General features: G+C 41.0%; 1 protein-coding gene and 1 non-coding gene across 2 annotated transcripts; one reads left to right on the top strand and one right to left on the bottom strand.

Annotated features, from left to right (window-relative positions):
- Window positions 1-3,068: 3,068 nt before the first annotated feature.
- Window positions 3,069-5,947, bottom strand: LOC149399888 (uncharacterized). The gene is made up of 5 exons (XM_089613915.1): window positions 5,349-5,947; window positions 4,629-5,272; window positions 4,362-4,544; window positions 4,072-4,270; window positions 3,069-3,983 (listed from the first exon to the last, which is right to left on the bottom strand). Exons 1-5 carry the CDS (start codon window positions 5,878-5,880, stop codon window positions 3,265-3,267), a joined length of 2,277 nt encoding a protein of 758 aa, XP_089470041.1. The 5' UTR covers window positions 5,881-5,947; the 3' UTR covers window positions 3,069-3,264.
- Window positions 5,948-13,294: 7,347 nt separating this feature from the next.
- Window positions 13,295-13,398, top strand: LOC149399887 (small nucleolar RNA R71). The gene has a single exon (XR_016296872.1). It is a non-coding gene; the product is annotated as a small nucleolar RNA R71 (small nucleolar RNA).
- The last annotated feature ends 2,132 nt before the right edge of the window (window positions 13,399-15,530 follow it).

Genomic DNA, 15,530 nt, shown 5'->3' with positions numbered 1-15,530 from the left:
CAATAGTTCCTCCACCTGATTCTTGCTTTCCATCAATTCCACTTTCAGACACGTTCATCTGGTTCTTTCCCTTGGGCTTGTATCCTGGAGGATAACCATGGAGCTTGTAGCACTTGTCTACGGTGTGATTCGTCATCTTGCAGTGTGTACAGTAGAGACGCTCCTTCTTGTTGTTGGATTTCTTCTGGTCATTGAGAGCCATAGCAACAGAGTTGGATTGATCTTGCTGAGCCAGGTTGTTGAGGCTCACTGATTTCTGCTTTTCATCTTGGCACACCATTGAAAAGACCTTATTGATAGGTGGCAGAGGATCAAGGAGAAGGATCTGGCCGCGAACAGTGTTGAAGGAATCATTCAATCCCATCAGGAACTTCATAACATACTCATTTTGCATGAAATTGAGCAGTTCTTTTGATCCTCCGCACGAACAAACACATGCTGGCCTGTAGATACTCAGTTCTTCCCAAAGAGTCTTGAGTTTCGTATAGTACACGCCAACAGATCTCTGATCTTGGACGAGATTCATAATCTCTTGCCTGAGCTCAAAAATTCTTGGTCCATTGCTTTGTTCATACCTCTCTTGGAGATCCTTCCAAATGTCAGTTGCCGAATCGCTGATAACTATGCTCGAAGCGATTTCTTTAGTGCAGCAATTGAGGATCCAAGTGATAACGATGTTGTTGTTCCTTTGCCAGGCATTGAGAAGATTGAGATTCGATCCGTCTGGCTTCTCAATTGATCCATCAATGAATCCTAGCTTGTTCTTGATCGATAGCGCCATCTTCATAGATCGGCTCCAAGAATGATAATTCTCGCCATTCATCGGCTGAGTAACCAAGATCATCCCCGAAGAATCTGAATGATGCAAAAAATAGGGATCAAGAACCTCGTCGTTCGAAGTTTTCCTTGTAGAATTTCCCATCGCCGATAGCTCTCCGGTCAATGATTCTTCAGTCGACATTGTCGAAAATCAGATAAGGAATCAAGGATAAAGGAAGAGGACGGACAGGATTTCCAATCAGTCTCAGAGAAGCGAAAGTCGCTCTTATACCATTTCAAGATCTGAATCGGAGATTTGAGAATTTGGGGATAAACTTCTCAGAGAGAAAAGTTGCGATGAAGAAGAAGAGAAAGTAAATTGATTTTCTCATTAACTCAAAAAAGAATAATACAAACATATATATAAAGAGGCAACGGTAACAAGATACCGCAAAGACAAAAAAGCCCCCACTTACATATTGTTAAGTAAGGATATAAAGGTAAAACAACAAATAAGATAAAAGCTTTAATAAAAGCCTCAGATCAAGTGGTACCTAGGATATCCTAGTGGTAATTCCACACCACCTCCTGTGTGGAGGTCGTGGGTTCACTCCCCACTGCGGCAAAGCTGCCTTAAAAAAAAAAAGCCTCAGATCAAAGATCCGTACATAACAAGCAAGCTGCTAAAACACAAACACTAAGCTCTGATTTCTAATAAAGAGTGGCCGCCGCGTTAGAGGTCGTCGTCTTCCGGAGCGGGGGGCGGTGCTTAGGCTTCTTGGCTTCGCTTGAGAACTTGACGTCCGCTACAGCGCCAAAGTGACTCTGGAGGGACTTAGAGAACAGACGAATTTCCGCTGGGTTGGGTGCAGGCCGGGAAGAGGCTGTTTGGGTCGTAGCACAAGAGGAGGGGTTGGGCCTGGATAAGCCCAGGGAAGGCCCACTCGCAAGCTGAACAAAACAGGAGGGGACTGGGCCTTGTGGAAAGGGCCCAAAAGGAGGATGGCCCACTGAGTTTCCATCTAAAGGTGGGACACTAACCCTAGCCTTCTCAGAAGAGGGACTCAAAGTGGCAGTCAAATCCACGCCTTTTTCCTTGTCTCTTCGCGTCAAAGCGGCCTTACCTCTACTTTCGGCAATGCCCTTACCCCGATCATGCGCCTGGAGTAGAGGAACGTCAGTCGAGGGGCTGTCTTCCTCCAACCTTGTACTTGACTCGGGGCGAGACTCTTCCACGCGCGGATCAGCTCGCGTGCTCTCCACTGTCTTGCGGCCCGGATGGGACGGCTGAGGGTATGGCTTCGTTATCCCTGCTCTAGCCCCCTCCGCCCGTCTTCGTCCTCCCTCGGCACTCCCCATACAGCGGGACCTCAGGAAGCCCTCCTTGACGATCAGTACCTCCATTGGCATGGTGCACTCCTGCTGTCTGTGGCCCAGGCGACCACACTTGTAGCAAAACATCCCTAAGTTCTCGTACTTTCCCTGAATCCAAATGGGGGGTTGATTTGTTCTATCCAGGAAAAAGCCAGGGAAGATGGGTTTGGAGACGTTAATGGAAACTTCGACTTTCACCCAGGCTCCAAAGCGATCCTGTGGCTTGAGATTGCAAACTTCAATCCTTCCGAAGAGAGCCGCAAGTCTCTCCACCGTGCTCTGGTTTGCGGCTGCTGGGGGCAACCCGTGAAGGCGAATCCAGAAGGAGCAGTGGGTAAATTCAATCTCCTCCAAGGTAAGGTGTTCCGGCCAGGCCGTGACCAGGAGCTGAGCTCCTTTTTATGGTCCACGGGCCTTGATGGAGGACTAAGTCTCTATCCTTACAGGACCGAAACTGGAACTTGTAGATCCCTGTTTTGAGTTCGGATACGATCCACGTGCTTGACGTTTTCCATACTCTGCTGAGGACGGAGGATATGACCCCACGACTCAACGGCAAGAATGTGCGTCTCCGGTGTCCTTTTGACAGGCAAAGGGAGATCCGGTTGGAGTTCCGATTCAAGAATGGATGTTGTAACAGGGATAAAATCCTCAACCCCATCCTCCGACCTGAAAGCCGTGGGCTCTAGGTCACATGTACCAAAAGAAAGGACCCAAGGACCGTCGTAGAGGGACGTCCCACCGAAGAAGGGAAAGGTGCTAGAAGGGCCATAGCATTCTCAATAGTACGGAGAGCTTTCCCTCAAATCCTGTTGAACGGGATTCGTTTATCATGTGTAATGCTAAGCGAGAATTCTAATATTAATAATAAAAAAAGCTGTATCTATTAGTCACTGGGCTGATAAAAAAAAACCAAGAAATTCTTTGTACTCGTAATCAGTTTGAGATTTTGAACTTCGGTTGACAAACTCAGCGCATTGAAATCCGAGATAACAAAAGAAGATGGAAATTGCAGTAGTAAAACAAACGAAATTGAAATCGCAGCAACGGATATTGGAAAAGAAAAGGAAAACAGAAAAAACACAGAAATCACAGCACACAAGCAAAAAACAGAAAAAAGAAAGGGAATAATCAGCAACATCTCTTGTGTCCGAGGCAGAGGTGACCGGTCATGTGCCAACTCTCAGCACCACCAGGATGCGCATAAGGACACGAAGGAGTGTATCGCCTGTTGTTTCCGAGTTCCAGATTCCAAGCGGCGTTTGGGTCCGTCGTCTGAAACTCCGTCCACGACGCAGTCGAATACTCGTACCTACTGTGCGTGATACGCTTGAAATTCTGCGTATCCTCGTTCTTCTCAATGTCGGTGTTGTCGATGTCGATGGTGAATATATCTCCGTAAGGCCTCACAGAATGAACGAAGAGAGGCAGAGACACCGGATCACACGAAACCGCTGCCAGATCGGCTGTGACGACGATGCTGTCACCCTTGGGGCTGAAGAAGGGATGGTTCATGTGGCCCGCGAGCCCGTCTCCGCTCCCGGCCACTTTCACAATCACATCCGGTTTCTTCACGCTCAGAAGAAAGATGGCAAAGTATCCCGGGTCAAGCCCGAAGTCCAGAGGAGGCGCTCCCGCGGGCTTTTTCAGGGTCGACGAGTAGACGATCCAATCTCCCGTGGGAGACCAACTGCAATGAGTGTCCGTGCACGGCTTGAATGTCAGCCTAGTCACCGGCTTATCGCTGTCTCCCCATTCCCCGACCTCCGCGTCCTCCATTATGTATAGGTTCTTGTGTTTCGTTTCGTTCGTCAGATAGTCTCTCGTCGATCGAAAAACTAGTTTCTTCCCTGTTTTTTTTTTTTACACACACGTTGAGTATCAAGTTTGGGATTCGCAGAATTGAGAGCTGATTTCGAGGCGGTTAGAATTAGTTACCGTCTGGGCTGGAGGACGGGAAGGCGTTGTTGGCAAATTTTGTGAGTGTTTGACGTGTCTGTTTGGCGGCGGACACTTTCTTAATTGCGCAGATGTGAAGTTCGTCTTTTGCGCTGAAAGCGGGACCTTCACACACGTACAGGGTGTCCTTGTCTGGGTTTTGGTTCCAAACTGGCGCGAAGAAGTTGTTCACTTTCGTCTGTATATGAATATGATTATAATTCAGAATAAGTCTCGGTTAATCGTGTTTATCTAACGGCGATGACAACTTGATGTAATTAGATTATTACCTTGTAAACAATGCGCAGGCCTTTCTTATCGGCAACCCAAACAGACTTGAACTCATTGTCAACAAATGCCAGCCTTTTTCCGTCGGTGGAGAATGTCGGAAACACCCCCGACACTCTAAACAATCCCAGCCTTGGATCTGGAGATTCTAGCTTATGGAACTGCCTTGGGAGATCACCTCCACTCTATACAAATATTTCTCCAAATTAATATAGTTGCATCAACGTATAAGTTAGTTAACTAATTCAGAGTAATAACAATAATAATACATTATCGATAATGCTCATGTTAACACGGTGATAACCGATTCGGTCACTCCCATGAATCACAAATGGATTGTAGTGGTCAGCCATCATTCCTATCGCAGCAGTGATTTGAATCGGCTCGACCTGTTTTCCGGCTTCTGAATACTCGAATATCTCGATCTGCCGATACTGATCAGCCGTACGCTTATTCACCAAATCGTTTCTATTGAAGGCCACGCGAATAGTGGCCACCGCGACTCGGTTCTCGTCGATTGCAGCCGGAGTTCGTGCGTCGGCTTCGACTTCGTTGATCTTCTCCGGAAGCACACGTCGGATCGTCGACGCGTCAGCAATAGCGCCGCCGTCGAGGATTCTTTGGATGTCGGCCTTGAAACGGAACACACCCCACAACGGCGTTTTCTTCGGATCGCTGCTATTGAGATTCCGATGGAAAAACAAGACCGAGTCGCTCCCCCAAGTCGGCCACCCACCATTTTCCACGACCAGCTTGCGTTTCGTGGGATTTTCGACGTCGATCACGTAAATGTTGGTCCTCAGATCTTCAATCTCTCCCATCCACCCACTCTCTTTCTCTGTCCCTCTTTGGAACGACGCCACAGCTATCATTTTCCCCGATTTCAACACCGAAGGGTTTAAATCAGCTTGCCCTGATCCCAAAATTCACACATATACAAATCAGTTAATATTTCATAAATGAATATAGAACACAAACAAAGTCGTTACCTTCTGGAGTGAGGCGATCTGTTTTCCCGGTGGTGAGATGGGTTCTATAAACGGCAGTCCACGGCTGACGGCGTTTAGGATGCGCTTTTTTGGTGGACACATAGACGAGATAGTCATCGGTGAAGCAACCACTGTCTTCCATACGGAGACCATCGAAGTCAGCTTTGCCGAAAATCTCGGCCAAGCTAAAGACTTCAACTTTGTCGTTCAAGCGGAGACCTATGTGAAGGATCTCATGCTGAACTTCGCCTCTCTCGGAGACGAAAACGAGACCGGAAAGACGGCCTGAATCGACATCTTCAGCTTTGTAGATGCGTTTAGAAGCCAGCTCGGAGCGGGTGACGAGTTTCTTGAGAGATTTGGGAGGGATGAGAGTGGCGTTGTAGTTGTAAGCGAAGGTGTTTTTTTCTTCGGTGATCATCGGAGTTTCGTCGGCTTTGGTAATGGAAGCTCCGGTTGCCGGACATGAGTAAATTTCCAGCGGCACCGGCGGTCTGTAAGTTGGAAAGAAAGCGATGCTACCTTTGTCCATTTTTTTGTTTTTTTTTTTTCTCCGTGTTTTGCTGTGTAGCTTCAGATTGCTACAATATATAGAGATTACTTATCAAGTTGTTAAAAAATTTACATTATTAAATTTAGACATTTACAGGGTGAAGACCGAAGAGAAAAAATTCCTTGCCCTCACATATATATTTCAGTTCACATTTCAGCTGACTCATATTCAGAGGAAGGAAAGGATTATAGATTAATTATTGAGATTTGTAAGATGTAGTTATAAAAGAGAGAGATTAAATTAATAGCCAAATTATTATCTTATTTAGGGAAATAGCCAAATTAATCATAATTCTCCAAAATACCATTTTTCCTAATTTATATATCTCCTATCTATATAAATGGTGGTTGAAGTATCGCCGACGGGTTTGAATTGGATTATCCCCCATTTTTTGTCGTCCTTGCAAGACCTAACCTCTATAATCTTGTTGTTTTTTTTTCCTTTTTTCGTACTCCTTGAGATGGACGCTCGTCTGTCGGAGATTCCCTTAGCTCTCTTCGGCACGGTGGCGCCTCCATTTGTCGCCGAACCTGGTCCTTCTCCGACGAGGAATTCACCAAGAAGATTCAAGAACTCGTATTGAAATTTCAGCTCGACGAAGACGGCGGAGATTCCGCCTCGGTGGAGGAATCGGAATCCAATTCCGATGAGGTGGAGGAGAGACCAGAGCTTCTCTCGGAGATTTGGAGGGACAGGACTAAAGGGAGGCTGTGTTGTGAGTCTACAAAGGATGATGATTGTTGTGGCGATTTTAGGTTTTAGGATTTTTTTTGTTTTGACAGTTAATCCAATTAACTGTCGCAGTTAATCTGATTAATTGTCACAAACCTCTTCCAAAAACGATTTCGAACATCGGCAAGTCTTGCGGTTGCGTCAATCCGACCGTTCAAAGGTCGCAAGTTCAGTTCTGCATATTAACTGTGATAGTTAATCGGATTATCTATGAATGTTCATTCGATTAACCGTGACGATCCTCCTCTGAAAATGATCTCGAATATCAGCGATTCTCGCGGCTGCACCGATCCGACCTTTTGAAGGTCGCAAGTCTAGTCTTGAAATCTCTGGAAGAACATGAGATTTGAGAGTTTTGTCGCCGAATGTCAAGACCTCGTTTTCGATGTAGACTAGCGAGACTTTGCCGGAGAATGGAGCAGCGTTAGAGGCGATCCAATTAACGGCGGCGTTCGGATCGAAAGCTAGGATTGAGATTTCGCCGTTTGAAACTTTGATAAAAACTTGGATTTCGGCGCCGGAAACGGCATGGATGACAGTTAATAAGATTTATTGTTGTTCTTGTTACTATTAATAAGATTTACTGTTGTTCTTGTTACGGATAATGTGATTTATTATTTTTTAGTTACCGTTAATATTATTTACTTTGACAGTTAATAATAACAATCACTAAGGGTATTATTGAAATATTGTAATGTTATTATAACAAATTGACTACTTTCCTAAATATATTAATAATTGAGCTATAATTTTAAAATAGTAAGTTGTTTGAGCTAAATACCTATCCCGTCCTTGATTATTGTTTCTCTCTCCTAACATTATTATATATTACTTGCGATTTATCGTTTTCGAGTGTGGAAAAATCGTGCAAACGACGACATGATTCGACGTCAGATTTGGATAAGAGCTTTAATTATTTCATAGAGTTTAATGAAATTATTGTAGTTTTGAAAAGAAAAAATAAATGGAATATTTGTGGTGTTTGTGTATGATTGAATGCCAGTGATGACTTTAAAAAGTCTTTGTTTAAGCCATTTCTTTTATGTGTTTTATATATATATATATATATATATATATATATATATATATATATATATTTAATAATTTAGGAATAATATATGTTTTAGAAATGAATAACATATGTTGATTGTTTTATGCATTTTATTAATATCACATATCCAACTCTATTATTATAAAATTATTATTATGGATATAAACCATGACGTCTACCATCATACGTCACCCCATCTGACGCTTCCAAAACTTTTCTATACCAGTACAATATTAATTGCCTACAATAAAATGTATAATCATGAAACGAAAAAACTTGTTAATGTAGATTAATTTTGAATAAAAGATTAAATTACATATAATCAGGTCTCAATCAAAGTTCTGGCGTAGTCATTTCGCTCCTGTTTCATTTGTGATTCTATTCTTGTTTTTTGTTTCCTAATTCTAAATTTTAGAAAACACAATTAAAAAATATGTTTTATTATTAATTTAGAAAAAAGATTTAGAATCATGTTTCTTTCTCTTTGAATTTTGTTTAAAAAACAGAAAACAATAAAAATGTATTTTCTATTTTATCTCTCTTATATTTTAAATTAAACTCTAAAACAATTAAATGTAAAACATAACCATAACAACATTTTAAAATATTCTGAAACGTAATTCTAAATCTGTTTTTTAAATTTAAAATAAAAATCAGAAAATAAAATTAAAAAAAAAAAATTAGAATACTAAACCAAACGGCCCCTAAATATTAATAGTCAAAGAATTCATAATTTGAAACTTATATATTTTAAAATATCTAAAAATCATTAGACAACTAACCAAATTTTAGCTATAATAATATTGTATTCCAATACACACCTACAATCATTATGTTGATTCAATTGACTGATTCATTATTATTATTATTATTTCCCTTAAAATTTTGTGCAAGAATTTTACAATATTCCTCTAATAAGAATAATAAAGAGATTTGTTAACAACTAACCTGTTTATAAGGGGTAATTTAAAATTATAGCCAATCTATTAACTTATTTAAAAGAATAGCCAAAGTGAAATTAGGTTACCAAAAATGCCATCATCCCTACATAACCGTATCCATTTTGCCCAAATCTTCGATGGCCATCTTCGTGAAGGAAAGTTCACAGACACCATAGTTGGAGCTGCAATGACGATTCTCCTCTCATCACAAGCTTTTGTCCTCGTCCGCCGCGTCCATCTTCCTCTGCCACTCCGCCGCCAGAGCCGTCGACGTTTCCCTCGTCTCTCCGCCGATGCTCGCTCCGACCGCCATCAGAACCTCCAGCAACAGAACGTAGCTTCGTCCTCGCTCAATCCTCCGATTACTTGATCCCGATTTTCGCCGATCTCCTCCGCGAGACCGTCGCGATCTTCCGGAGCCACCTCTTCATCTTCACGCTCTTCAATTGCATAATCGCCGCCATCTACGCTCTCTCCGCCAGAATTCCTAGGTCTTCGATCTGAGACAGGTATGTTGGTTTTTTCAAATGGTAAATATTATTTACTATCGAACGGCGATTTGTAAATATTATTTACTATCGAACGGCGATTTGTAAATAATATTTACTTATCATTTTTATGAATAATCTAACCCAAAATCGTTCGGAGATGACGTCTAGGGTTCAGTTAATAATATTTACTTACAATTTAATGGTTAATCTAACACAAAAGTGAACGGGGATGAGGTCTAGGGTTTCAGTTTAGGTGTTTTATGAGATTGCAAAGAATAGTTAATAATATTTACTAACCTATTTACTTCGTCGGCGTCGGAAGTGGAGAGATTGAAGGATTTGAAATTGACAGAGATTGAAGGTTGAGTTACTCATCATTTTTTCTTCGTCGGCTCGGAAGGGGAGAGATCGACGGATTCGAAATCGACTGAGGGATTGAAGGTTTCAGTGTCCGCGAATGAGGGGAAAAGAAATTCTATTTGGCGGAGTGGTTTGAGTTTCGAATGAGGGTAACGAAATTGTGTTTGGCGGTGTATTATTTGAACGAAGGGTAGTATTGGAATATTATAATGTTTGGTTGTGAATTGGGCTAGTTACTTAAATTTTGTGATAGTTTGGCTAGAATTTTAAAAGTGGTAGTCAATTTAGGCTAGATACCTAGCCGGCCCAATAATAAATAATGATGCCTTACGAGTAATCCAATCAATAATAGACATGCAAGTTCCTTTTAATAAAGAAAAAAAGAAAATATCAAGAATATCTCTCGTGTTTAATCGAAATGCGAGATTTATCCTTTTTATTTCTAGAATTATCAGACATATCCCTTAAATTTAATATAAATGACATATACATCCCCTAAAAAATATTATATTACAAATATCACTCTTTTCGTTTATTTTTTACAAAAAAATAATTTGAACTCTCCAAAATACCTTTAATAGAATAAGTATTTATTTACCATTTTATTAAAAAAAAATCAAAATCTCTCTTTATAAAAGATATCTTTAATTTTTTATAAAAAAAAATTTTAATTTAATTTTTTTGTATATAAAATAGAATAAAAAAATTATTTCATAAAGGGTATTTTGGGGAGTTCAATTTTTTTCTTTTGTAAAAAATAAACAAAAATGGTTATATTTGTAATATAACATATTTGTAAAGGAGATATATGCTAATTATATTAAAGTGAATGAGTATATCTGATATTTCTAGAAACTGAATGATGTGTATTTCGATTACATACAGATACAGATGATATTGTTGATATTTTCAAAAAAAAAAAGTAAAAACTTTTAGTAGTGGACAAAGATCATGACATGTCAACTACAGCGTAAGGCCTCCACGTAAAAAAAATAATAGGCCAAAAAAGAAGGCCCCTTTTATTGCTTTTTTTTTCAACTTTATCTCCATGTTTCCCTTTTTATTAATTTGTTTTTTTTTCTACTGCACGTGTAGGACCCTATTTTTAATGCTTTTTTTATTCTCTCTCTCAAACACCGGCAGCATCCATCAAATACATGTGACAACGTGACATGTCCCAATATCTGTGTTGAATATCAATAAAGTAATAAAAAAAATATGTTAAGATGATTAAAGTTGAATAATAATAATAAAAAAGTAAAATAATATCAAACATATTCCTTAAATTTAATATAAATAACATAAATTCTCTAAAAAAATATTATATTACAAATATCACTCTTTTCGTTTATTTTTTACAAAAAAATAATTTAAACTCCTCAAAATATTTTTAATAGAATAAGTATTTATTTACTATTTTATTAAAAAAAATCAAAATCTCTGTTTATAAAAGAAATCTTTAACTTTTTATAAAAAAAAAATTTAATTTAATTTTTTTTAATATAAAATAGAATAAAAAAATTATTTCATTAAGGGTATTTTGGGGAGTTCAATTTTTTTTTTTTTGTAAAAAATAAACGAAAATTGTTATATTTGTAATATAACATATTTGTAAGGAAGATATATGATAATTATATTAAACTGAATGAATATATCTGATATTTCTAGAAACTGAATGCATAAACTGTGTATTTCGATTACATACAGATGATATTATTCATATTTTCCAAAAAAAAAAAGAAAAATAGAAACTTTTAGTAGTGGACAAAGATCATGACATGTCACACTACTGTATTATTCTCCATTTCCTCCCATGTGAACGTGCCCTATAGTAGAGGTGTTCATCAAAATCGTCTAACCGAACAACCCGATCATTCAAACCAAACCGCACTATTTTTTAAACCGCCCCAATAAAACCCGATGAAGTTTGGGTTGTAACCAACCCAAACCGCAATTGTTTCGGGTTGGTTTGGTTTTTTATAGTCGTGAGATTGGGTTGAACCAACCCAACCCGATAGTGTTAATTATTTAATTTTTGTAAGATTGCAAATATTTTATATGTACTATTGTTAAAAAAAAATATTAGTTTTTTTAATAATATTATAATTAAATAAAAAAATACCCAGTATTATACTTTATTATATACGACTACATGAAAACTTGATAATTAAAATTATGTGTAATTTTTATTTTAATACGTAATTTTTTTAAAGATAAGTAAAATTTTAATTTTTTTTTACAAAACGTTCTAGATATAATATACGTATATGATTTTCATTCGAGTTATAAAGTCATTTGTTGATAATTATAATCTGAAAAAACTAATCCAAACCAACCCGATTATTTTCAGGTTGGTTTGGTTTGGTTTTACCTTTCAATCGGGTTGGTTTGGGTTTTAAAATTAAAAAATTAGTGGTAGCGATTCGGGTTGGTAGAACATGAAAAAATCGATTAACCCAACCCGATTACACCCCTACCCTACAACGTAAGGCCTCCACGTAAAAAAAAATAATAGGCCAAAAAAGAAAGCCCTTCCAAAGAAAATGGGGATATCGCGGTCCTCGTCCATGTCGATGACGTAGAAATCGGCTGGAAAAATGAATTTTCCGACTTTAACGAGAAGGTCTTCCACGAAGTCGCGCGGGTGCCTTACGGTCCGATCTGCCAGTTGGAGAGTGATGCGCGTGGGCTTTAGTTCACCTACCCCGAGTTTGTTGAAGACGGCCGACGGCATGAGGTTGATGCCCGAACCTAGAGCACATAAAGCGTTCTCGATAAAGATGTCTCCAATAGTGCACGGCAATGAGAACTTGCCCGGGTCTTCTAACTTTGGCGGGAGCTTGTGTTTTAGAAGTGCGCTACACTCGGCGGAAAGTGCCACCGTGAGCCTTTGCGAGAATGGAAGTGTCATCTCATAGATATGGACCGATGAGGGCGGCTTAGGCGTTTTGGTGACCGGGGCAGCCTCTTCTTCTTCTCTCTTCGAGCTCTCGATGACTGCAACATGTTGATGTGAAATAGCATTGCAATGCTCCCTTGGATTAACTTCGGAGGTGCTTGAAAGTGTGCCTTGGGGTCGTGTATGGATGGCTGTTGCGAGTTGCCCTACTCGCGTCTCGAGATTTCGGATCTGAGCCGATTGGTTCGAGAGTGCCGTCTTCGTATCGTTCATGAAATCGGTGGTGGAATTCACGAAGGCGGTCTTCGGCGTGGCCAAGTTAGCTATGAGCTCCTCGAGATTGGTCTCATTCTTGTAAGCTCGCAATGGTGGGGTTTGATATGGCGGTGGACGGGACTGATTCTGAGGCGGTCGAGGCTGAGCCTGCGGTGCGGGTTGCATCGGCATGTTAGTCTGGGGATCGCGCCATCCCCCATTCTGATAGTTGCTCCTCGGGCCTTGATTGTAGTTGTTATAATTCTGGTTGGCTGGCAGATTGTTGACGAAATTTGCTTGTTGGCCATTGTTCCCTTGCGCGCACTCATCGCTAGAATGAGGGCCGGCACACCAGAAGCACAGCTCGGGAGTAGGGGCTTGGACAGAATGAACTGTAGCTTTCTGCTCGTGGAGCATTTTGGTGAGGTCGGCCACCTGTGTTGCGAGAGCTTTTATCAGTTCCATCTCGGGCGTGACTGGCTCGCGTTTCTGAATCCTTCGCTCGGAAGGGCATTGGTCGTTGTTGTACGCGAGCTCCTCGAGGATGGCATGAGCTTCTTCCTCAGTATTCTGAAAGAACGACCCTCCAGCGGCCGTGTTGACTAGGGTGCGAGACGATGGAGAAAGACCGCCATAGAAAATCTGCACCATCATCCACCCTTGGATGCCATGATTGGGACACCTCCGCTCTAACTCCTTGAAGCGACCCCATGCTTCAAATAATGACTCCCCGTAGTATTGAGCAAACGAGTGGATCTCGTTGCGTCTCTTGTGCATCTTCTCGAACGGGAAGAACTTTGAGATGAATTTGACGCGCAGGTCAGCCTATGAGGTGATGGAGCCCGGCGGGAGGGAGTTGAGCCACGTCTTGGCTCAGTCCCGCAGTGAGAATGGGAAGAGGCGGAAACGGGTGGCTTCGTCGGACACGTTGTGGAGCTTGAACGTGTTTGCGATCTCGACGAAGTTCGTCAGATGGTCTTGCGGGTCTTCGGCAGGTGATCCAGAGAATTGATTCGCTTGAACCATGTGTATTATGCCGATCTTGATCTCGAAATTCTGATTACCCGCAAGAGCCAGGAGAGCGATTGCCGATTGCGCGGCGTCAGCTGGTGGTAACCCATATTGAAATATGGTCTTTGGCCCTTCATTCGCCGCGTTGTTCGCTCTATCTTCCATTGCTCGTTCCTTTGATTGCTTTCTATTCGTCTTGCAGAATTTTTCGATCTCAAGATTTAGTGGAACGAGGTTTGATGTTCCCTCACTCCGCATGCACCTTTAAAACAAAGAAAATGACACGCAAAGTTAGGAAACGCGTAACAAAATCAATTGGCTAAGCAGATTATTTTTCGACGCTATTGTAAAAAGTCCCCGGCAACGGCGCCAAAAACTTGTTGCGATATTTTTATAACTAGCACGCAAGCGGACGTATCGAACAAGTAATAGTGTTACGTAAGTAACGGATATCGATCCCACATAGACTAGTTACTATAACGACGTTAAACAACCTAAAGCGAATTGATTTCACGGTATTAAAATGGGTGGTGCAAGAATTGACTACAATTAAACTAACAAAAACAACAGCGGAAATGTAACACGAAACTTTGAATAAGAGAAAATGGGGGTTACGACTTCACCGGAAAATTAAGACTCGAGGGTTTCAGGTTCAAACAACTTGACCTACTCTACTCACGCTAATCTCATTCTCCCTATGATATTACTAGCCTCTCTCGAGTGATCTAGCAACCTACGCAATTGACGAATTATATATCCTCTTGGCCTCTAATCCTATTAAAACAATTACGAGCAGTAAACACGAGAATTCAAACGATTACATTAAGCTTAAGCCGTCTAGCAACCTAAGAACAAAACGAAGCATGAATTATGAGCGTGGGTTTTTCGCCCTCTCTCGAGTGACAGAAAACTCCTAAAAACAATCCTAAAGATGGCCAATCTAAAGAACGCATTAAGAACACATCCACACAAGCATGAATAATTAAGTAAATCAAAGCATAATTTCACCCTAACGAACCCCCTAACCCCATTCAATCCGGCTACATCGCAAGCCCGCTAAAAACTTAGCCTCTAACGGAATCCATCTTCAATAACATAATGATCAAGACAAGAATCAACATAACCATAAATAAGAGGAACACTATGAAATTCATGACGGGAAGAATGAAACTTTCAATTAACGAAAAAATTAGAGTAATAGAGAATAAGGGAAAGAAGGAAAAACTATTAAAAACGGGAGTTCACGGTTGCTGGTTCGTCGGATCTTCGACTCAACTTCGCTCCCAAGCAAAAGTTCTCAATGTTTTAAGCCCTGAATGTGTGTTTTTCGAAGTCATTTGAGCCTTCCAATTCAATCCAAGGGTCGAAAATCTTCAGAAAACGTTAATTTCCTATTTAAGCAATTCGGAGGCGCGCGGCGCGAGGACCAAACTCCAGGTTACGCGCGCTCTGCGCATAAAACTCTGTGCGATTTCACGGTTTGTGCCCCCGTATGCGCGGCGCGCGACTAGAGGCACGCGGCGCGCAGTCTCGAATTATGTCTTCCCGCGGCGCGCGAGGGGATGCGCGTGGCGCGCGTAGTCGCCAATTTTCTTGCTCATCTATTTTTTACTCTATTTCGACCGTTTTGTCTCCAAATCCCGTCCTCTTTCCACGAAATTGATTGTAGACGCTCTATTGCTCCTCTGAACTTGAAACTACTCAAAAACCTACTAAAAACAATTAAAATATTTGAGGACTCGTCGGTTTTTGGTTCGGGAAATAGGAGTTTTATGCGTGATTAACGCACCTATCAGCCGAGACAAGGATCCCTCGAAGCCGCCAATGGCCGAGTGAACCTTCCAAGAAGTTCAAGGGCCGAAGAGAGAAAGAAGGGACATAGCGCAAAG

The sequence above is a fragment of the Urtica dioica genome, chromosome 4 (genome assembly GCF_054948205.1).
Source record: "Urtica dioica subsp. dioica isolate 48M chromosome 4, U.dioica_male_clone48M_v1_H2, whole genome shotgun sequence".
NCBI classification, from domain to species: domain Eukaryota; kingdom Viridiplantae; phylum Streptophyta; class Magnoliopsida; order Rosales; family Urticaceae; genus Urtica; species Urtica dioica.
Note: the sequence above shows the minus strand (reverse complement) of the source record. Positions and strands in the feature narration are given on the sequence as shown.